Raw genomic sequence first — 25,010 nt, 5'->3', positions numbered from 1 at the left:
CATTACAATCCGGAGGTTATGGCAACAAACAAAAAAAATATACATATATTTCCGTGAAGAGACTGTGTGCACTAATGCGTGATTTCACGTTTAGAAAGTGCAATTGGTTGTCACGGTAGTCGATTACGATCGTATCGGCACATCAGAACCCATTGGGAAGGTCGTCTTGGGGTACAACGCGAGTGGAACAGAGTTGAGACACTGGTCCGATATGTTGGCATCCCCGAGACGTCCTATCGCTCAATGGCACACGCTTAAAGACCCCGAAGACGGCGACAAGAAGGACTAAGAGATCGTTGAGAAAAGTTCGTTATAGAAAAAAAAACAGGTAATGCATACCAAATGGTTCTAAACAGATACAACAAATGTACAAAAGCGTTATTATTTAAATTTTTTGTTTCGTTCCATTCCGTTTGCTTTTGCCTCGTTCTATAAACTGTATATACATATATACATATAATATGTATAGGCATATATTATATATAAATATGTATATATGTATTTTCCAACGTGAACGATATATCAATGAATCTTTTTAAAAATACAGGTTTTTTTTTATGAAAGAAAAGAACAAAGAAAAAAACGAAGGATGTGCAGTAAGAAATAAAAAAAAAAGAAAGATTAAAATAGATAGAAATGGGATGCAACGATCTCCCCGATGTAATGTTGATCGAGATTTTATTCGAGAAATAATCATGCATGAGAATAAAAATGAGAGATATAGATGAAGAGAGAAAGAGAGGGAGAGAGAGAAAGATAGAGCGAAAGGGAGAGAGAATGTGAGAGAAAGAGAGTAGAATAGAATGAAAGAAAAATAAGAAAAACAAAGAGAATACTTTAGTAGTTATTAATAATCTATTATTAAATTAAACAACAATAAAATACCACCAAAAACGTTTTAGTATTATATAATAATATGTTCTCATGGAGTGTAGCGTCTTGTATATATATATATTATATATTATCTATCATACCTTTTTCTGTAGATGTAACAATTGAATGAAAACTTTGAGTAAATGCGTCCTCTTCAAGATATTTCGAGATAAAGCATTGAATACTTTTTGCAAAACACGTTGTTTCAACTTCCATATACGAGTTCCGATCAATAGTTTTCTTTTTCGTTGTTTTAATTAAAAGCATATTTGATAAAATGTTTATATACTATATTGACACTGTTAATCTTATTAAATATTTATATATGGAACATATAAATGTGTGCTATATATTCTATGTATATAGTATACGAAAGATATATATATATATATATATATAAACATATAATGTATACGGTGTAAATTATACTTATCTTGAATTGCGTGAATAGTACAGTACAATCTTATTTATAAAAAATTGCTGATGGTATTTTGTATGTATAAATCAATAATCCTTTTCATGTAAAAAATTCATGTTTATAGGTTATGATTACATCATAACCGATACACATAATGGTTACGAAGTTAAATGTTTTGTTATCCGTTAAACTACATTTATAGTTATATTTTTTTTAAACGAACGGATTAAGCTTTTTATAATATTTAATTAATATTCTGTTTTGCTTGAATTACATAAACGAGCTACATATTTACATTATGAAAACTATGATCGAATTATTTTCCTGCAAAAAAGTCAATGCTTTTGATCGTGATATCTTCGTGCAGTAACAACTTTATACTGACTGCGCTAGGGAATTCAATCGATCGAAATGAACAAACAGATTGGCGGAAAATTCAAAATTTTTTTGTGCGAAACAAAAAATTAAACTTTAATAGTTTCATTCGCAAAAATATTGTCACGATAGTTTTTGTTATAACAGCATCTTTCGATTATAATATTTTTACTATAGTATTAATTTATAATTTACTTGTTTTTTATGGATAAAATTGTTATAATCGATAGATGCTAATGACAATTTTTTTGCGAATTAAACTAAGAATAATTAATTTCGTTGTTTTGATTGTTGAGTTTTTGAAATTGAATCTACGGAATTTTGGATAAAGTCAAACGTGCCGGGAAACATTTTGATATTTTAATTTGATATGCATGTTTGATTTTCCCGCGATTCTGCCTCTTTATTCTAAGTATACATATGCGTGTACGTGAAATTGTAAACATATTGGTATATATATATTATATATATTTACCACGTGTTATATATGCTGATAATGTTATTGTTTTTCGAAACATAACGGGCCTATCGAATGTATAATTTATGTTATCGTTTCATTAAATTATTTCTTAAATAATAAACATAAGAAGGAAAAAATTAAATAAAAAAAAAAAAAAAAAGAAAAGAGTAGTGACGAGTCCATGGTGGTTCTCTATATATATTTTGGGAATTGATAAAAAAAATAATTCGAAAAGAAAGCATTCTATAATACGTTTCAAACCAAATTTAACGAAATAATTACAAGAACGTCCCAAGATTTACAAAACATTACTATTATCATTACAAATATATATATTATATACTATATGTATCCTTTGAAAAAAGATAAAAATCAATTGTTAGAAAACTGACTTTATACAGTATTAACTGAGTTTGACTGCTATAAAAAAAAAAAATTCATATATTTTATTGCATCGTTGACCTTGAAAGCTACGAATTCGACTGAAAAAAGGAAAACGGATTAATAAATATATACGTGTTTAAAAAGAAAAAACACATTAATAAAAAAAAATTCAGAAAAATAACATATATCGATGAGATAACCGTTTCCATCAGTCTAAATCGATAGCAACCTATATATAGTTTGTGACTTATAGTGAATGAAAAAAAAATACCTAAATGTAAACGGGCCTTAACGCTTTTTCCAATTCTCCTTTCTCTCCCATCACCCTCATTATCGAAGATGCATAAAAAAAAAACTTTGTAAATATCATGTCATGAACATTTCAGTAATTGATAATCATTAAGTCCATTCATTCATCATAATAACTGAATATTATTTAATTCTCAATATGATTCGATGTTTGTTTATTTCATGTTCGTTCAGCATAGTACATGTATTCTACGTTTCACACAATGACAAGGAAGAAAAAATATTTGCACGCAATCAAGTTCAAATAATCATGTAACAATATCACTACTAACAATATAAGTAATAATGTTAACTATATATAAAAAAAAAATGTATCGTGAAAAGAATGTCAGGTATATTCGAAGATTTTGTAAAAGATTATGTTTTTCATAATCGTTATAAAATTCTATGACGTTATACCTGATTGAATTCAAACACGAGATGTGTACAAAGAAAAAAAAAAATATAAAGATCGATATCGAAGTAAAAATTTCTTCAAAACAAGAAGAAAATCTCTCTCTCATACATTTCCAGAATTTTGAAGCTATTCCAGTGATATACGTTTACTTGCTATATATCAGTTATATTACATAAACTATAATACGAAAACCCGAACGAATTATCGATTGTTAATGATATTTAACATAAGAAGCAAACTGGTGTTGCTTGGAATTTAAGGTAAAAAAAATTTCGTTAAGATTAAGTATTAATTGCATTATATTTCGAGCAACATCAGCTTATTAAACTCAGAAAATAATGTGTCACGAATAAATAAAAATACTTCCTTAATATTCAGTTAATTCTCTATACATTATAAAATGAAATAAAAATAAAAACTATTATAATTAAAAATGCATATAAAATTAAGAATAGATTAACTTTTTAAACTTATGTTTGTTTATCGTATGTACTATTTGCGAAGAAAATTGAATAATTTTGTTGATGATTAATTTAATGTTATAATATTTGATTTAAATTAAATTTTATTATATTTATTAGTTTATTATATTAATGTAAATTTAATATAACATTAAATTAATATGTGAGAAACAAAAAAAAGATCGATGACATCACTGTTTCTTATATAATTGACTTTCATTTTTGGATCCTTAAATGGATCGTTAAAAGACTCGATGCCAGAATACGATCGCCGATTAAAGTATTTAGTCCAGAAAGCAAAATACTACATATTATATGTTAAGTCACTCGAAATAACATATACGTACAACTTTGCCGATAAAGTCGATGATTATAATAAAATTTATTATAATAAATATATAACGTATTGATATGAAATTGTATTATATTTGACTTAAAAAGTACATACACTAATGGGTCAAATATTGAATACCGATCTGAATTGCTTTTGTCTTTATACTTTTTAAAATGATTAAAAATATTAATTATATACCATTCAATTGTAATGTAGAAAATGATATCCATGAAACGCTGAAATAATATTACAAAGATTTATTCTAGTGATAGTTCACAGAATCGCGAATGTAAAATAGCGATTCGATATTATCTGATGATTATCTATTGATAGTTTGATAGTTCATGGCACCGCTTATAACAGCGTTTCAGTCGGCAAAGTGGTACACATTAATTCACACGTGCAATCTAGAAAAAACAGTCGTTAATATACATAAAATCAATCATTACAAATAATAGTAATAGAAAATGTAGAATAGAGATGTGTAAGTGTAGTTGTAATGTAGAGAAAATTCACAGATATATCATTCCAATCCTCTCCTTGATCCCAATGTTGAAATCTTTCTCTGGATTCGAGATTGGGATATAATTTTCTTATCGTGCGCGAATGGCACTTAAAATATATGATCGCTAACACTTAACCAAACTTGGTTCTATCATTTGTTCAGGACCAATTATCATAAACGATTATCAATAGCATGTTCGAATCATGTTATTATTGCAGCATTGTACTTAAAACCTTTAATGAAAAAATAAAGGGGGTTTACTGTTAAAAAAAAAAAAAAAACGCCGTGAATCCGACATCGATCGAAAAGTTACGATGAGCGTTTTTATATGCGAAGAACGAATGTTATTCTTCTTTCTTTTTGTTTGATAAATTGTATTGCATAAATTTATTTCGTTTAATTTTTATATACAGATGTTAAGTGAAATGTAAAATTGAAAAAATATGAATGATACAATAATTTCATTTAAACAAATTATAATTGAAATTCTATATAACAAAATATACTGAAATATAATGTTATTTTTTAACTCACTTTTTTGAAATTATTAATATTTTTTTATTATATCTTATCTAATCGACAAATATATTAAAAATAGAAAAAATTGATTCGGAATAACTGACTGAAAGACTTTGAATATTTTTACGTAAACTCATTATCTTTTCGTAAATTTTTATTCTCTTTGATTAATTCACAACATTTAGACAAATTATTCTGAAGTTGCAAAAAAACATTTATGAATTTTCTAATTCTTCATATATAATATAGGTGATCTTTATCTGAAAAACTAATTGATAGCTTCATTGAATAATATTAATCGTGACTAACCTCAAAAAGAATTGCTAACAGCTTTCGGAATCAAATTAAACAAAAATGTTACCGATATAATCGAATTGAATATAACACGATTCAATGTATCATAATCATGTGAAAAATTACGGACGATAGAATTCGCAATATGCGATAATAAAGTTATAATTACTTTTCAAGATGAAAATATATGATGGAATACTTTCATTGCTTTCGAAATAATTTCCGAATGTAGCGCTACTGATGACAATCGATCGATGTCGTTGTTCTGGACGTAATATTAAAATAATACTAATAGATATACACATATTCATACATAAAGAAAAGAAAAAGAAACACAATAGAGATATCAATTATCGAAGTGGCACGAATTTCTAGATAAAAATAAAATTATCAATTGGCAATTTATTAATAAACATAACATAACCTTGCGAAAAATAATAATAATATTGATATTAATAATAATTAATTTAAAAAGAATGATACGCAACGCATAGTGATTTAATTGAGTAGACCGTATACATGACGATATATATATATATATATATAATATAATAATATAACGGAAAACATTCGAATCGATGAGAAATGGTAATCGATTTGAGCAGGTTCACGATTGTGTACGTTAAAGAAAAATTTAAGGAATCGAACAGTGTTGAAAGTAATATTCAAGGAAATTCTATTCGATGCAATGCTGATCGTTCTTTGAATAATTCATTTTTTTTAATGAAAAACAATTAGAGAACAGTATATGACTGATTTCTTTAATTATAAAGTTTTTAATTCAATAATTTTGTTTGATTAAGTCTTTATTATATCTTAATGAAACAAGTTTGCATTTTTCTTTTCCTTATAAAATGGAAATAAAGTAATTTTATTGAAAAATGACTTATTTTTACTTATTTAATATTTAATATTTTAAATAATCTTTTTTAAAAGAACTTTTTTTATTAATCAATGATTATTTATAGATATAATGTCTTCTAAAAGAATTTTTTAAAAGATCTTAAATTCAGCATTGTGCTTAGGTGACTGAAACACGCTCGAAAGTATTCGGCAAAATTGAAAATGGATTTACAATGATATGTGAGCAAACAACACATGTGCCTAAGACCTTGATGCCTGTGCTTTTTTACGAAGTGTATAACTACATTACGTAGTATTCATAAAAAAGATACATTTAAACTTTCGAATAATCATTACGTTCCTTATTATTTTTAAAATATTCAAATTCTATTTTCAATTTTTTATACTATTTTTATCGTTGATAGAAATTTTTCTTCATAATTTATCATGTTTCTCTTCTCTAAATATTTTTATTAATAATAAATTTTGTTTTAATGATGAAAACATAACATTATTAGTAACATCATTAGCACTCATGAATTATCAAAATCACACGTAATTGAAAATTGTTTTTTCTTTCTATATATTTATAAACGACTATATATTTATAATTAATTGAAAATTCTTAATAAAACAAGCGCCAGTCTTTCGAGCATGATCATTTCCAAGCAATTGTAAGAATATAACGATGGCTTATGTTCTTCAAATTTTTTGAATTTCCCGCATAATAAGAGATTGTCGATTCAACCAATAAACGTACTGATTGTCATGTTAGTGGTAATAAAAAATGTCCAAGGAACGTATGTCAGTTTATATAATACATAACGCACGAAAAAAATGTTGTAAATAAAGAAGAGAGAGAAAAAACAAAAAATATAATGAATCTTTATAAAGATCTTAATTTGATCTGATAATAATATATTTCATTATTTTTGTTTTATTTTTTTTCTTTATATTTATTTCTTCGCGAGTAGAACGATGCCACAGCATAATATGAATAATCATCAAAATAAAATTAAAAAGAAAAATTATTACGATTTTAGAATTATATTGTATATTATTCAATTTTTAGATTTTTCTTTTCACCGTTGATTCGTCACTAAAAAAAAAAAAGAAAAAAAAGAAAAGAAAGAAAAAAATTAGATACATTTAGTAATAATATAATAAATTTCTTTAACTCTTTTGGGACGGTTTTCAAAAATATATTCATTGTAGATAAAAAAATTACATTTTAATAATAGTAAAAAAATTACTTTCTATATATTCATAACATTTTTTCATTCGATAATATTAATCGACATCAACGAAAAAATAAATAACTCATTAAAATACTCACGAAATTCGAAGTACTTCATATCTAGTATCATACTTAAATCTAACTGAAAAAAATATTCTAAAAAAAAGAGGAAGAGAAGAATTGAAAGAATGTTTCCACGATATAGAAATAATTGCGTACGATTTTTATTCTAAAGACTTAAACTTTGAATCTCACGTTTAACTGCTTCACATCTTTTAAATTAAATATGCTATATAATTGTATTTATAATGGGTATTGTATCATATATTATCTCTTAGCAATTTACACGGATTCCAAAATGCATAAAACATTCTTATATAAACATTACCGTCACGAAAGGGTCCAAAAAGAATAATAAAAGAAAAGAAAAGAAAAGAAAAAGAAATGAAAAGAAAAGAAAAGAAAAGAAAAGAAAAGAATATCAATGAAACGTACCAATTGATCTACAACGATTAAAGGACATACTAATCCAAGATAACTTAACCTTAAAAATTAGTGCAAGAAATAGTATAGAAAAAATAATGAAAATAATAAAAGTAAGAAAATTATGAAACGCACAGCTCGTTGTAGTTGTTGAAGCATCGTTCTGGCTCCCAGAAGAAAAAAGACTCTGCGCTAGAGGTTGATTTTTTTTGTCATTTTCCATCGAACAAGCGAAATTGTCCATTTTTTACCGTAGATCCTACGTTGTCCACCGAAAAATGTAGAGAATTTATTTTTAACACTCTGATCTATACAAAATGCAGATCTATATATAAATATATAAATTTTAAGTCTTATGTTTTGAGACGATGCTCATTGAGAATAAATTAATATCAATGGATCGTGATCGATCTTTTTACTTTCGATTGATATGATAGCACTGAAGCATCGTCTCTATTGAGAGAGAAAGGAAGAGAGAGAAAGTGAGAGAGAAAGAGCGAGCGAAAGAGAGAATGAGAAAATGCGAAATATGGAGTAGATGAAGGGAGTCATTCCCTATATACATTGCATTCGAGCCAATTTGAAAAACAAACGAAACCCTGAATGCCTCCAAAAGCTTGAAATGTGGATGTATTAACAATTGTAATCATTCCATTGCATATTATACATAAATAAGATTTAGCGCGACAGTGTACTGTAAATCCATAGAAGTTATTATTATATCATAACTATTATGTAATAAATATTGTTGTTAACATAAAATTCATAATAGCCGATTATTTTTTCTTTTCCCAAAATTTTAAAGCAAAGAATGGTCAAAAAAAAATTGTATAAAAATTTGCTGGATATGATTTCTTGGATTTTATATCAATTCTTTAATAGATAGATTCACAAGTATGAAATGTTAAAAAAACTCATTGTTTTAACATTCTTCTTATACATTTTTTTAACAGTTTCAAATAGAAATAGTTAGAAATATTTAGAAAATTGATTAACAATTTTTTTTCCTTTCTTACTTTCAAAATAATATTACAATATATATTAATTGCAAGCATAATTTGAATAAAATATATAAAAAATAATTATTTACATATATAATCTTATTTAGCTAAATGTTATTTTTGATTAATCAATTAAAATAAAGTTGAAAATAATTTCTTTAATAGTTCTTGATTCTATTTCATCAACATTATCATACATAGATTTTGTAATAAAATTAATGCAAATAATAAATAATTTAAAAATAATTTACTTGATTTTAAATATATAGTTACATAGTTTTAAATAAAGTTTAATAAAGTAGATGAAATAATTCAATATTTTAAATAAAATATGTCGAAGTCCGGCTTGCATTCACCTCATTTAAGAAAACAACGAGCCGTGACAGTAAAAAAAGCCAGATTTAAAATTAACAAGAATATGGAACAATCATGGTCATGAAACAAATGAATGATTACATAGAATTGTTAGAATTGGAAAGAGTGAAAGTTCTTGGAAGACTATAATAATATGGAATACGAACAAATGCATGAATCAGCTACCAATGGTATGCGGTTATTCACGGTAGGTTGCCTAGCAAAATAGTTTATTACGTAAAAATTAATTAAAAAATATATAAAGAAACAACAGATTCAAACGTAACACGTCGTACGATCCATACAAAAATAACAAATACTTGTACTATAATTATTCTATAATTATATTAATCAGTTGCTTCAATAAGCTCAATACTGGTGGGAGGACGATCGTTTCCGATTTGTCGTTCGTTGGTTTTTTACGGGAAGGCCGCGGGCGTATGGTTTGTGTGCGTTTGTTGAGAGATAGTAGATGCCTCGTGCTCTGTAACATTCCACGTGTACGAATTTTATTAACTTCTTCTTAAAAATTTAATAAATAAGAATAAAACAATAAAAATATAAAAATAGTTTTTTTTAATTATAAAAAAAAAAAAATTGCTTACGTATGCGGAGCGTCTTCTCCCATCAGTATGTATTCCTCGAATTTCGGATTGCACCAGCCGATCAGGTAAGAAAAAAGATTTCCACACGGAGCTGCCCAGAACCCTACTTTCGTCGTGATCGATTCTATGTAATAAGGAGTCACTTTTGTGTGATCGCATGACAGCGTCTCTGCGGACGAAACATTTCACTGATTTCATTTACAGTCGACCATCCGTCCTGTAGAGAGAGTTTTCTCTACTGATAAAATAATTCTTATATATATATATATCTTTCCGCAATCATTTTTTATCGATTCAACAAGAGAAATGTTGGTCTGATTTTCCGATGATAAATTTTAAACGTTCAGAAAATTATGGAAAAGGATTAAAAGAATATTGATTTTTAATTTTGAAAAGTACATGGAAGATCGGTGTTTATCAAAGTTTCAACTAAATTTAATTTAATCAATATATTTTTTTTTATAACTATAAGTAATTAAAAAAAATTATTTTTTCTTTTATAAAAAATAACAGAAATTGTAGAATTGTTATTAAAAAATTTTAGAATGAATATTATTCATTTATTATCGAGAAGATTGAAAAAAAAAACTGTTTTGTTTCTATTCATCTATTCAACACGATCGTTTTCTCTTTAATTACTTTCTTCATGGAAACTCATAAATAGATTTATAAATATTTAGAAATCAACCAACTAAGTAAATAACTACGATAATTACTGCTTTTAATTCAATATTTGCGTGCTTTTTAATATTAATGATATCATTTTATATACAAGAAAAATAAAAAAAAGATTTAAAAGATTCTACTTACGAAGCAAGGAATATGTTGCGCATCCGGGTTGGCTGGAGCCTCCGTTCACATAAAAATCTGCATGGCCGGTTGGTCCCCATTGACCCAAAATTCCAGCACCAGTGTGAATTACATCGACGAAATGCGCGTCCGTCTCGTCTAAATCCATCGATCGATTTCCATTCATGTAGAAAAATATCGTAGGATCGAGTCCTAATAGAATGTTACGGGCATAAAAATTCACTTAAGTTGAAAAAAAAATTTGTACAGTAAATAAACCAACTTTATTATTTTTGGTAAATCGTTAAAATTAATTGATCAATTAAAAAAAAGTTTGCGAAGTAAAAATTATTGATGATATCCATATTTCTACTTTCCACGTGTAAAGAAACATATAGACTCGTCCCAGCCAATACTATTTCAAGAACTATATAATGGGGATATAATTCTGCATTTGCATCTATTATCGAATCGTTGTTATATACGTATGTGTTTATACATTATTAAATTTCGACAGTCTCGTTATTGTGCAATTATCTTATAAGTTTTTAAAAACTTAAATAGCACATACTACCTGTAATTCTTCCAAGTTTATCATCGGGCAAATAATTCGCTATCAGACCAGCTATATGCGCGCCCACGCTATATCCAAGTACGTGTATATTCTCCACTCTTGTTCCTCGAGGATGATCCCTCAAATATCTTACCAATTGAGCAATACATCGTGAACAGAAATCTGGGCCCCATTGTATTTGCGACAAACAGGGCTCGCGTACTAACGTACCATAATCGACGATTATAATATTGTAATTACCTCGCGTGAAATATGCTGAAATCGAAAGTTTCATACATCCAGATATTCAAATTATTAATCTCCGCTAAAGAAGTTCAACGAAACAAATGATAATATAATTATCCTTCTTTAATATGATTAATTTATGTATAATAGAAAAAAATTTTTTTATTATTATTTTGAAACATTAATTTTTTTGATAATAAATAATTTCATTAATTTTAATGATTTATGATAATAATAAACAATGAGCATATTATTTATATTATTACTTATATTATGCTTATTATAAAAAAATGAATTAAATACAGGAAATAAATTATCACTTTTCTTATGCTAAATAAAATTTAATAATATTTCGAATAGAATTAAAATGAGATGTAAACTTTCACATGATAAAACTTTCATTGAAATTCGTCGTTCTTTACTGTGAAAATACATTTCAGTGAATTAATAAGAAACGTTTTTTATAAAATTATTTAATTTAAATATTAAAATATAAATTAATTTAATATATTTTGTAACCTAATATATAATTCTATATCTAAAATTTATAAAAACTGATAATTGATAATATATAATGATAATTGGTAATATTTAAAAAAAATAAATTATACATTAAAAAAAATTTTAATTTTTTAAAAAACTACCTTTTCGAAGATCCGGACTTGGTATTAAATTTCTTCCTCCTCCAAAACCGTGAATAATAATTTTCGTGGGATGCGATTTATTAAATTTGGAATAATAAAGTGAATCAAACTTGCGAACGTCTATGCGTAAAGGTTTTTTCTGTGTTTCTCTGTAAAATAAATTAGATATAAATGTTACAATTATTGTAAGAAAGTTATATTTTAATGACCTTTCTAAAAGACTTTTCTAAAGGAACAAAAAATTACATACTCGATTAAAAAAAGGAAATCACATTCTACTCAAACAAATGGTTAAGTATTTTTAACAATATAAATATTAGAGTATATTGATTAAATATATATATAATTGTATAAAAGATATATTAATGTCCTTATAATTTTAATATACATTATTTTGAAATAAATTTTACAGCTATTGCAATATTTGTTCCAAATTACAATGATAAGATTTACCGATTAATATTTCTTTATTATTAATAAGTATCTTTATAAAAAATTAAATAAATATTATAGTATATTCAGAAACAACAAATGAAACAAGTAAAATGAATTTTAAAAAAACAGAAGCAACATTATAGAATCATTTAATTATCGCTTTCAAATAAGGTAAAATAGAAAGAGATAACAAGCGTGACAAAAGAAGAAAATGCGAGTGAGTAAAAGTAACTCTTAAGACGTGCCAAGGCGCCTATAACTCCTGGAGAAAGGTGAACCTTGAAACGAGGCCACTTTCAGTGCGAGACTGATCATGATCTTGAAATCGAGAGTCTTATGTTGAGATCCTTCCTCATGTCCATGTTAGTTCAAATTGAACCTTCTCGAACATTGAATAAAAGTGAGGTTAGGAACCGTAGGCAAATATAAAAATAAATGAGAAATTTCAATAAAAGTTAGAAGATTTAATATTGATGTGATTCTTTTTTTACTGAAGATTCATGCTGGAATGGAATCGAATGGAATCAAAATGAAAAGTAAAATAAAATTAAAAAAAATAAAATAAAATTTGCAATTGTATCATCTGCGTAAAACTATATATATATATATATATATATATATATATATATATATATATAATTATGTTAAATTGATATCAATAAAAATGAACATTTCTTTTATTTTCCTATTTTTATTTTTTACATTAATTTTCAAATTTAAATTAAATACAACTTACCTGGTGTACAAATAAAATTCAATCTGGGGATGTGGACATTCGTAGGGTGGTTTCGCGCATGAGGTACTATTAAATAGATCCTTAAATGTTGTTTCTGCACTTATATAATCTAAGGAAAAAGACGTACATTAGTGATCCTAATTTATTTTATTCTCATTTTCTATTCAAATGATTTGAATTTCACAAGAATTACATTTGCATGTCTAGTTAGATTAGGTTAGGTTATGTTAAATCATTTAAAAATGAATATGATAACTTAATCATAGCTTATAACTGAGTCATTATGGATTGAAAACTTGAAAAAAATCAACAATAAATTGTAAGAAACAATCATTATAAAAAACTTGAAAAATAGACGAAGGTTGTCTCATAATTCTGATTAATTTTTTATCACTTCTCTCCAGACTTAAAATATATTCTTGCAACAATAATACAATCATTAAAAAAAAATAAAATTCTAATGTTTTAAATATTTATTCTTTAAATATCACAGAATATGACGGTGACATATTTCCTTTTTAATTTGTCATTGAATATTGATCTTTGATTAGTGAACTAAATACCGATATATAAATAAATATATATATTTTTTTGATTATTTGAATTGTAAATTACTATTAAATTATTATTATTGCAATCTTTTTACAACAGTTGATAAATTGATCTTGGTCGATAATCGACATTAGCAATCTTTTTTTCTATTTTTGTATTTCTTTTTTTTCAAATTATGATTTTATAATATATTTGAATATATATATAAAAGATATCTTATTATATTTTTCTTTAATTCTTTACATTTTTAATACATTTATACACATACAATCTCTTATATATATATATATTTTTATCAATATTTTTTGTTGTCAGATTAATTTAATAAATTCTGAACAGCACTACATAAACACAAAAAATAAATTGATTTTTTAAAATAAAATCACTAAATTTTATTAGAAGACACTTTATAAATTACACACAGATCGAAACAAATAAAAATTCAATAAACTAAACAATTTATTTTGAATAATAAATGAATATAAATGACAAACAGCAAATACGAATTTGAAAAATGCATTTATGTGCACACAAATTTCTTATAATCATGAAAAAAAAATTAATGGTTATAATAATGGATGATTATTAGATTAATTCTATCACTTTTATCAATCAAAGAAGAAAAACTAATTCGTTTTAATCAAATATTCGAAATTTTATTGTAAAATATATTTAATAAATTATTAAACTTTTTTTTCTAATTTATTCTAAATTACATTTATAAATTATATTTCATCGTTTTAAATAAATTCAATTAACATTTATTAACAATGATTTTTTAAATTTTTAAATATTTCTCTTAATTTTTCAATTTTTCAATTCCTTGTAAGTTTGGAAATTATATACCAACAATTTCTTTCAAATTTCAAAAAAATATAATAAATCACAGATCATTTTTCATTTTAATTTTGATTTAGTCTGATGCTTGAGAAAAATATATAAAAGAAATCATTGTCATTAAAATTCACGAATCAAATAAAAAAAAACAAATTTGTCCTGAGAACTTTTGAAAAAGATATGATTTCAATTAATAATTTTTTGGTAAAAATTTCTAAATAAAAGTCAACAAAACCAAGTATCAGAATTTTTCATATTAATCAAATACTTACGATACTTCAGCATAACAAGGAGGACGAACACGAGGTATCTCACGACACTGACCGCCATCTCCCGCACTCCCGAGGTTTGTGATATAACATTCAGACACGCGGTGATGAAAAATTAGTAAAAGTGCTTCCCGCCGCTTCTCTCGACTGATTGCAACATGTAAAGTCACCGTAGTAATACAACTGTTCCCCCAGAGAGGAACTTTAGAAAGTCACGAGCGTGTTGAATAGCTTCTCTCCGATTTTACATGAGCGTGTGATCGTACACGCGATGCACCGCGGAACATTTTTCGTTATTTCAAACTCGTACGAGCAATATATCGATGAAGTATTTGCTACAGTAAAAGTTGGGTAACTGCTCGAAGCAAGCAACTTGCAACGTAAGTGGTCAGTAGTCATCCCCACTACTGAGAGTCCTCATTTCTTTTGCATGCTACGAAACTTGATATATTTATTTTAATGTTTTTCTTCATTCACTGCCCTCTATGTCTGGCAAAATGTAATGTTTGGATACATAGATTAATATATATAAATAGAGGTTGCACTTTTGAAATTTTCAAGTTCCGGGAAAACATTATATGCCATTATTTTCGATTCATTTTTCAAAACTTTTATAATTTTGATTATCTGATTATCTGATTGAAAAATCTGATGGGAAAGTTTCGTTTTATAGGAAGTTTTGTAAGTTCGAAAATTCGAGAGGTTAAACGTGATTAATTATTAAGAAACAAGCAAAATGAAATATATAATTAAATAAAAGTAAATTACCAACGTTATCCTTAATCCATCCAGTGTATCTATTCAAACAGATTTTTTACATTTTGTTATAAAGATTATTGAATCTTGTATACTACATCTTAGAAATTATTAAATTTTATATATTATCATCTCAAAAATTATTAGACTTTTTATATTTTAAGTCATTGCCTTTCATACATTTTATTATAGAGAATGTCGAATTTCGTGGATTATATTTTCGAATTTTTTGTATTTCGTTACTATTAATATAAATTATATAATAAAAGATCTAATAATTTTACGTGATAATCGAGATTCGATGACTTCGAAAGAATATTGAACAAAATTCAATAATTTCAGGATTATAGTGGAATTCTATATAATAAAAATAAAATTAAAATTAATTAAATAAAAAAATAATTATAAAAAATTAAAAATATTGAAACTAACGAAAAAAATTAATATATTGATCTTAATTTTCTTTAAAAAGCTACATAAATACCATAACCTTGATCCGTGTTTTATTATACTTGATCGTCTGAAAGAAAATTGAGTATTTGAAAAGATCGGCTTATAATTTATTATCAATAATCAGTATTTCTTATCCTTTTTTTTTTAATTACATAATACACTCAAAATTACAGTATACATACATATTTTACATAATTACTGTTATAATAATTATTAACAAACCAGACCTTATCGGCGTGTGTAACAATGATTCTTTTTTTTTTTTTTTTTTTGGTTTTGTTTTCATTCTAACTTGCAGCTACATGTATATAATAGAACAGGCCTGCTATTTTTTTTTAAACAGTCAAAATAGATTTTCTTTAAATTTCTCACCATGGGATATTAAGATTATCGCTTCTTCTTCTCTGTTTAATTATGAAACCACTATAAGAGAATGCGAATTAGTGATTATCTTTAAGAAATTTAAGATTAATGGACACAAAAAAGAGAGAAGAAGATAATGTTTCACACTGAAAATCGATCCTTTCGCGATTATTATTTTAATAATAGGGCATGCCATGATCGCGAATCTTTAATAGCCTTCAACTCTTCAAAACGTGACAATGATACACGTGACAATTGATTTCTACATATCTTCCAACTTTAAGACATTCAAACCGATATTATTAGGTGCCGACGTTGTAACGCATTATCAACAAAAAATGCATTTATATTAACAATTTGAACTTCGCGCCAAATCCTCAAAACGGATGATAAAATTTGAAAATTTTTACTACTATTAAAAAAATTCTTTAAATATGACGAATAATAAAATAATTCACAAACATTGGTATTATTAAAAATATTATGAGAATTAAAAATTTTAAAAATAATAAGATATATATATATATGTATGTATAATTTTAAAAATAATCTTTTTTTAAAAATTTAAATCAACATGACAACTCGTTGATAATACATTAATCGAAAATACACTGGAGCACGTGAAAAGTGATCGAGCGTGTAAATAGATTGTTAATTCTAAAATCTTGTGTACTTTGATGCACAGCACGGAAGAGCAGATTCTTTTTGACTCATGCATAACTCTAGTTTTCGAATGCCCTTAACAAATATATTATTGTCGATTAAACCATAAGTCTGATCAACTTTAATATTGTCAGTTCGATATACTAGGATCGATTGAAATATATATAATAATATATATGTATATCATGTATATATACGTATACATATATAAGTATGTGTATGTACACACGCACGTCCATACATGCATCCATACTAGTACAGGACAGCGAGAAATACAAAACTGACATTTAGATGGGTAATAGAATAATTATAAAAATTAAAATGTATCGGTATTTGATAATAGTTGTATCAAATGTTTTATCATTTTTAAAGAAACAAAATATTTATATTTTGCCATTTAAAAGATTAGGAAAAAATATTTTATTAAAATGAATTAAAATATTGCAATTATTTTTTAAAAATTTTGAATTATTTGAATCATTTCTGTCTATTTAATTTGAGATATTATTTAAGAATTTATATTTTATATTAACATGGATATGATAAATAAAATTATAAAAATTATAATCAGCAACTTATTAATATAATCATTTCTTATTTATGAATCTAACTTGATAATAAATTTTCGCAAAAAACATTAACATATTATTGACCAGCTCTGTTGTGCTCTCTTTTTGTACTATTTCCACAGATATATAAAAAAATTCAATAGATTCCAATAAGTTTATTTGTATATAATTTAATATAATTATCAACACAATAAATAATATTATAATATTCTATAATTTAATAACATAATAATTTAATAACATACATACACTAGTAATAATACTCATTGCTGATCAATAATGTGTTAAATCTTAATGTATCATTATGAATGTAAATATACAAATTTTTTTCTTAATTTTATCTTATATTTAAATTTATTCTCTTAACAATATTAATGATCATACATATTATAGAAATGTGGAATGAATGATTTCTGATAATTAAAGAAAATGTTCCACATTCTATAGATAAAACGAATTCATTTCATTATTTTGTAAAAAGAAAACAAAAAATTGTTTTTAATATATCTGCCATTATTCGAAAAATGCGACAAATATGTTTTCGTTTTATCTATATAAGGGTAAATTATTTCATATGAAATAGTTGCAATAATTATATAATTTTAATATTTGATAAATATAAAATATAATAACAATGAATAATAGATAAATTCAACAGTAAAATCCCAAGAAGCTTACCATGATAAAAATATTTTAAATATTTCTTCGTGAAATACTCGTGTTTGTTACAAAGAAGTAATTTTTTTGACACAAATATGTTTTAATAAAAAATTTAATTTTTACAATAAACTTAGTTAAAATAACATATAATAATAATATAATTGTCAATATTTAATTGTATTAATGTTTAATATTATTAGTTTCAAGATTATTCTGAATAAATTAACATAATTTGAAACTCAAATTTGATAAAAATTTAATAAAGAGAATTCAAAATTTAATAAATTAAAATTTTAATTTCAGAAATAACTAAATAAAATATTTTAATTATTGCATGTAACAGTATTTTCATAACTTGTTTTTGATTTCAAAATAATCGAAAGCACAAGAATATTACAACGAAATCTCGCATAACATTAACATATATATTTCTAAAAGATTTCTATTTTATTGTCCATATATATATATTATTTTTGTTATATTTGCTTCCTCCATTTATTGTCGGTATTAATAAGTGAAAATTATTTTCGCAAAACAAAATCAATGAAAAATGTAGCTCGAGATTATCTGAATTATATCTATAAAATGTATATATAACGATACATAATATTTATATGTGTATATGGAACATGTAACACGCCATACACAATATATACATATAATGTATATTTATATTTATTTTATTTATTTATATATATATATTTATATTTATATATTTTTAAATATATCGTATATTATCTTTTATAGCGTATATTACGATTTAGTTTACTTAAAATTAATACTTTCACGTTTATTAATAAATAATATATATTTCAAGCATTTCCAGAACTTCACGCCATCTACAATTGCGCCCGAATACAGTAACGTAGCAAGCTTATCAGACAATCTTAGTCAATTTCTTATATACGGCTCTTTAAATCGTATTTGAATCAAAGTAATCAAAAATTATTTCTGTGATACTTGAATAATTATGAAAATTTTTTTTATATAATTAAAGTCATCACAATGCTTGTTTTTTCTATAAGTGATAAAAAATAAAACCAATAAGTATTAAATGCTTTGAATAACTATGTGTTGCTACAAGACATTTGCTTTTACATAATAGTTTTTTTGTCGCTTTACATCTGTAAATATTATAATTAATTTTCTATAAATAATATGTAAAATTATAAATAATATATTAATTATTAGAACGAATAAAAAAAATATTTTTGTATCTATTAACAAGAAATATAACAAGATACATATATAACAATAAAATATTTTACTGTACTTTATAACTTATTGTAGAAAATTTAAATATATTAAAAATTTTTAATATTTAAAATAAGAAAAAATAATTTAAAAATTATAACAAGTAACAATTATATTAATTAAATTTAATTATTAAAAATATTAATATTATAAGATCATAAATATTGTACTCATAAAAACTAATTATTATGATATTAAACTTTTTTTAATAATGTTATATCCATTATTGGTAATAAATATTCTTTTATAATATAACATGATAATACAAGTTTAATGTAATATTCTCCTGATTAATATTTGTGAATAGCCATTAATTAAAATTTTGAATCAAAAACATAATGAAATATATCATTTTCATATTTCAATGCGACTTTCAATTTTCTTTTATTTGTCGTTTAATATTGCATAGATAGTATTTTTGATTATACATATATGTAAAGCTAATTGTTATTTAAAATGATACAGGATGCACCGAAAAAAGCAAGCGCGATATTTAGAGATCTAATCATAATAGTGTTCAAAAAGTACAATGTAACTCCATCTGACGGTATTCCAGCTTTACCAATGTAATTAGATCCAGAAACAATTGGTTCCCTTCGTATTCAGTATATTAGAGCGCTGCGATCGGCTCACCCCGTATTTTTGTTTTTCTTTATTGTCATAAAATTATTATCGGAGCTATATATTTATATAAATATATCAGTATTATTGTTCGAACAGCATTATAACTTATCCTACGTATCATTCGTAGTGATTATAGTTAATGTGTATCTCCAGTTCAACTCCACTTTTCGATTTAATAAACGGATAAACGTTAGGCCAGTTACTACTTCGATACAATAGCGTATATAATATATGTCTGACGTAGCACTGAATTGTGAGTCACGATTTAAAAAAAAAAAAGATCCAAATTATTTGATTGAAAAATCCAAATTATGGCAGAGTAGAGTCATATACTATTTTTATATGATATAAAATATTATTTGAACTATATCATTATATTTTATTGTTTAAATATTTTTAATATTTTAAAATAGTAGTTTTTCCTTCATCTTATGTTTTATTACTTTTATAACTTTATCATTTTAGAGTCTTTATATTTTCATAATTAATAGTAATTATTTTAATAAATTATATATTTTAATAAGCTACATTTTTTTTAATTTCATTTCTTTAATTTTTATTAATATTTTAATAATGTTATTATTTCAATAAGTATCTTGGTCTTTCTTAAATCACCATTTCATTATTTCTGCTTTTTATCATATTCGATTTTTATCATATGTATGTATTATCAAAATTATTCATAGTTTATTCATTATTCAATTCGTTCATTCGTTTTTTTTATATCGTTTTATAAAATATTATAAATAAATTATTTTTCAATATTGTTGTTTTTTATTTACAAACTGATTCAAACTCTCTTAAATATCATATAATATTTCAAAAAATAGTCATTCTTACTTTGATTTTTTAAGAGACAACTATAATTTTATATTAGAAGATAAATTTGACTCTACTCCACAGATATAAAATCATCGATACATTTGATAAGAATATTTATCACTAATTAAAATGTGATACTTTCACGTTTTTTGATAATAACTAAACATGCTACTTTCTTCCGCTAACGTAATGACAAATCGTTCCGCTTGGCGTTTGAGTAGTAAATATAATGGCGCATTACATTGCGTGCAGTTAGAACGCATGTCATTTGAATTTCCGGCTTTTCACCGAATGAAAGAACTGCGGAACGAAGGCGATACCACGGAAATGTCAATGTATTTTTAATACATTTGTCATTATATTGTCCGTATCATTATTATAATTATACTGATTATTCTTGAGTAAGTAAATCGTGACTCTGATATTACCTGTCGGTATTGTCGGTAATATTATGCCCGGCAGAAACTGTTACAACAGCATAACGATTTTAACATAATATACGAAATCGTCAAATATAGTGTTCGACGAGAAAGCTTTAATCACGATCTTAAAGAACCTTGTCATTTAATAAATTTTGAAATTAACATTTTGAAACATGTTAATTTATTATTATGTAAATCAATCGAAAATATTTTTTTGCGTTTCAAAACGCACTGAAGAAAAAAGCTTATGTAACGATTGTTAACTCTTCGTTTCGCATAACTGCTAATGTTAAAATCTATATATATATAATAGAATAAGATATAAAAGTAATTATTGTCAATATAATTTTCTTGTTAAGACATGAAAAATTTTTTAAGTTGCTGGTAATTGATTTTTTTTATTAAGCTTACTAAGATACGGTTTAATAAATTATTTAGAAAATTATAGGCATGTATGTATTTTCATTGTTTTATAAATTGATTATTGGTCATTATATTTTTTTAAAATTTTTTTGGAAAATCGTTTTTATTGTCTTAGAATTATGATTTTTGTATTTCTTTTTTTAATTATTGTCTTGAAAATAAACGAAGAGTTAACGTATTCTTGAAAAATCTTAACAATGAATTGCATAAAAATACTAGTTTGTTGCATTATTATAACAAGTGCATGGAATTACAAAATATTATTGTCAACACCGTGAAATATCTAAAAAATAAATTATTTCAAAGCGAATTTTTAATCTTTAGCAATTTTCAAAACATTTTTTAATGTTGTTTTTAATTTCGTTTTTAGCAAATTTTTCGTCTATTGCGATTATTTTCGATTATCGATCGCCATATACGTTGCCTCCAACGATATATACTATACATACATACATATATATGCGTATATATAATAATATAATATTATTTTATATATTATATAGTATAACATATGATATTTTGTGTAATAACTCTTTCGTGTGCTAATATATTTATGAAGATTAACAGTTAATACTATACTATATTATTTACACATTGTTTATAAATATCGAAATTTATATTAATTATAGAATCATTGCTTTTCTATCAAAATCTCTTCACGTGCTTGTTTCCAAAGACTATAAAAATTATAACTAAAAATATAATAGAAAAAATATAATGGACAAAAGAAAAAGAAAATTCTATAAATATATAAGAAGTATAGTATTATATAATATTATATAAAGAAATGAATAAAAATCTGCAAAATAATTTAATTTTTTTGAAACTTATAATAGAAAATATTATTTTAATTATTTTACAAAAAAGAATTGATATTATCATACAAAAATTTTGATACGAAAGAGTTAATATGATTAGCTTAAGAGATGGTACAATGCAACATGGGCTCAATGCATACATATGTATATGTGCGTATGTGTATATGTATATATTTATTACAATCATGACACACGATCAAGAAAATGTATAATATATCTAATCTTATTCATCAATTAGCGCATTAAATTATCTGTATTTATTGGTTATATATATATGTATATATATATATATGTATATATATATATATACATATATATATATAGTTGTATATTTATATATAATATCTCATATTATATGCCTATAATTTTTTTAGAAAGATATCGCGCAAATTGACTAATCTCGTGAATTTTCGGGCAACGAAAAGGGCTCTTCGAATAATAAAGATACAGTATTTTATATACTTTTATGATTTGATTTGACATGTATAATGAATTTTCGATCGATCGTTTTTGATATAGATATATATATCAAAGAATTTTTTTTTCCAATTATTATATTCTTCATAAAATTCCGAAGAATTTATTATATAATATCAAAATTATCAAACTTCTCTTATATAACATGAAATTTTACTAATAAAAATATATATAATTATGATTATATAATTTTAGATATAGATATAATTCGAATTTAATGTATACATTGTTATGAAATAAATTTTTATTTTATTTATATTTATAATCACAAAATTAGTTTATGAAATAAAGAATATATCTCTTTTCACAATATTTGATTTAACTATAATAATTTTTTAATATCTTATTTCGATTTTAATTTCAATTTATAAACGACCGATCGATGTTTGTATGTTATATTTTTCAACGTACGATTTATATACATTTATATCGTTACGATTCAATCATAAAACAATATAATAAATTAAATATCATTTTATTCTCAACACGTATATATTCTGTTCTTTGAAATTGATGATCAAAATCCCTAACAATATTCGAATTTAGTAACGAAATATATATATATTTTTTGTACGTATATTGTGTATATGTGTAAATGCCCATGTGTGTTTGTGTAAATGCCCAAATATGAATATATGTTTGTGTAATAATATGAAATACAAACACCTAGGACAATATAGTGTGTATAATAACGCGACATATTCCTAATTCTCGAACTGACGTTCGAACTTTCATGGATATACTTTCATCAAATACGTACAGTAGAACTCGATGTATCCGAACCGTGGCACCATTGCTCTAAAAAAACTCCAGGATCTCGATAGCGTCTATACACCATTTTCAAGAAACATTTCAACATTCACAAGAAACCTCGAGTAACATACCGACATATTCACGAATTTCTAAATTGTGATAGCTAAACTGTGTAACCTCTTCAAACAACGTTTACTGTACATCACGCGTAAACTATCTAAACTTCAAGAGCGCATTCTAGTGGCGATTTCAATAAAAATTATGAATCGATTATATTCGATTTAACTCGATTAATACTCGATTAATTTATTATTTGCTTTATTCTATTTTTGTATTGTGTTACAAATCTATTAATCGAGTTTCATTGAATATAGATTATATTAATTGTTCGTTGTTAAAGATAAATTCTGTTTATTTTATATTTTGTATTTTCAGTAATGATTTGTTTAATATATGTATTATTCTATATTCAGAAAAATCACGAATAGGTCATCATATAAATACTATATTTTAATTTCAAAATATTATTATAATATGCTATTCCATATTAATAAAATTAAAATTTTGTAGATAATATTGTGAGTAATCTATGATTTCAATCTCAAATAAAATAATGAAGAAAAATATGTTTGAAGAGGTTATCAATTTTACGGAGGATTCTCTTGTCGGTGCGCAGGATGAGAATTCACTCGAAGAGATCAGGTCCCAACAAATAGAGCCCTACAGTACTTTATATCTTAACATACTAATACTTTCATTTTATCACTTTCTTATGAATACTTTCATATATTTTCAGATACGTTTCTGTTAGGATCCGTATATTTGTGATTACATTTAAATTTGAAAGGCTTAAGTAACATAACCTCATCTATGATACGAATTGTACCTGAATAAACTTATTAATGCCTTTCTCATATTTCAACGCCTCATAGAGAGTAGCGTTTTCGAGTAATGCATTAATTATCAGAATTCGCCAGCTCATTGTTAAAATATTGACGTTTCGATAATTAATTCGTTTTAGTTACGTTCGCTTATCATCG

General features: G+C 24.6%; 2 protein-coding genes across 13 annotated transcripts in view; one reads left to right on the top strand and one right to left on the bottom strand.

The window, feature by feature from the left end:
* LOC107994944 (synaptotagmin 1) overlaps nucleotides 1–5,049 on the top strand; it is a 28,314-nt gene extending 23,265 nt beyond the window's left edge. For 5 of the 8 annotated variants that reach the window (XM_017052128.3, XM_017052126.3, XM_017052127.3 and 2 more), the window contains exon 9: nucleotides 95–5,049. In XM_017052128.3, coding sequence (XP_016907617.1) covers nucleotides 95–289 — 195 coding nt within the window. In that variant the 3' untranslated portion in view covers nucleotides 290–5,049. The remainder of the gene's footprint in view (nucleotides 1–94) is intronic. The other 3 variants (XM_062078712.1, XM_028665196.2, XM_062078694.1) reach the window with 1 other exon arrangement.
* A 4,076-nt stretch (nucleotides 5,050–9,125) lies between these two features.
* LOC107994927 (phospholipase A1 member A) lies at nucleotides 9,126–24,912 on the bottom strand. 5 transcript variants are annotated; one of them, XM_017052090.3, is made up of 7 exons: nucleotides 23,978–24,912; nucleotides 13,256–13,364; nucleotides 12,085–12,233; nucleotides 11,213–11,470; nucleotides 10,663–10,854; nucleotides 9,853–10,021; nucleotides 9,126–9,731 (listed from the first exon to the last, which is right to left on the bottom strand). In XM_017052090.3, exons 1-7 carry the CDS (start codon nucleotides 24,009–24,011, stop codon nucleotides 9,617–9,619), a joined length of 1,026 nt encoding a protein of 341 aa, XP_016907579.1. In that variant the 5' UTR covers nucleotides 24,012–24,912; the 3' UTR covers nucleotides 9,126–9,616. The 5 variants fall into 5 exon arrangements, with proteins under 5 accessions (XP_016907579.1, XP_061934498.1, XP_016907576.2 ...); XM_062078514.1 differs by having other exon boundaries at nucleotides 11,216–11,470; XM_017052087.3 differs by lacking the exon at nucleotides 23,978–24,912 and adding an exon at nucleotides 14,917–15,304.
* Nucleotides 24,913–25,010: the final 98 nt, after the last annotated feature.

Source organism: Apis cerana, linkage group LG1 (genome assembly GCF_029169275.1).
Source record: "Apis cerana isolate GH-2021 linkage group LG1, AcerK_1.0, whole genome shotgun sequence".
Classification (NCBI taxonomy): Eukaryota; Metazoa; Arthropoda; class Insecta; order Hymenoptera; family Apidae; genus Apis; species Apis cerana.
The sequence above is the reverse complement of the archived record's forward strand: the minus strand, read 5'-3'. Positions and strand labels throughout refer to the sequence as shown.

Coding starts and splice junctions, on each gene's coding strand:
- LOC107994927 (XM_017052087.3), bottom strand. CDS start 14,974: ATGGCGGTCAGTGTCGTGAGATACCTCGTGTTCGTCCTCCTTGTTATG. Junction 11,471..12,084: donor AAGTCCGGATCTTCGAAAAG/GTAGTTTTTTAA, acceptor TTTCGATTTCAG/CATATTTCACGCGAGGTAAT. Junction 10,855..11,212: donor ACTTGGAAGAATTACAGGTA/GTATGTGCTATT, acceptor ACATTCTATTAG/GACTCGATCCTACGATATTT.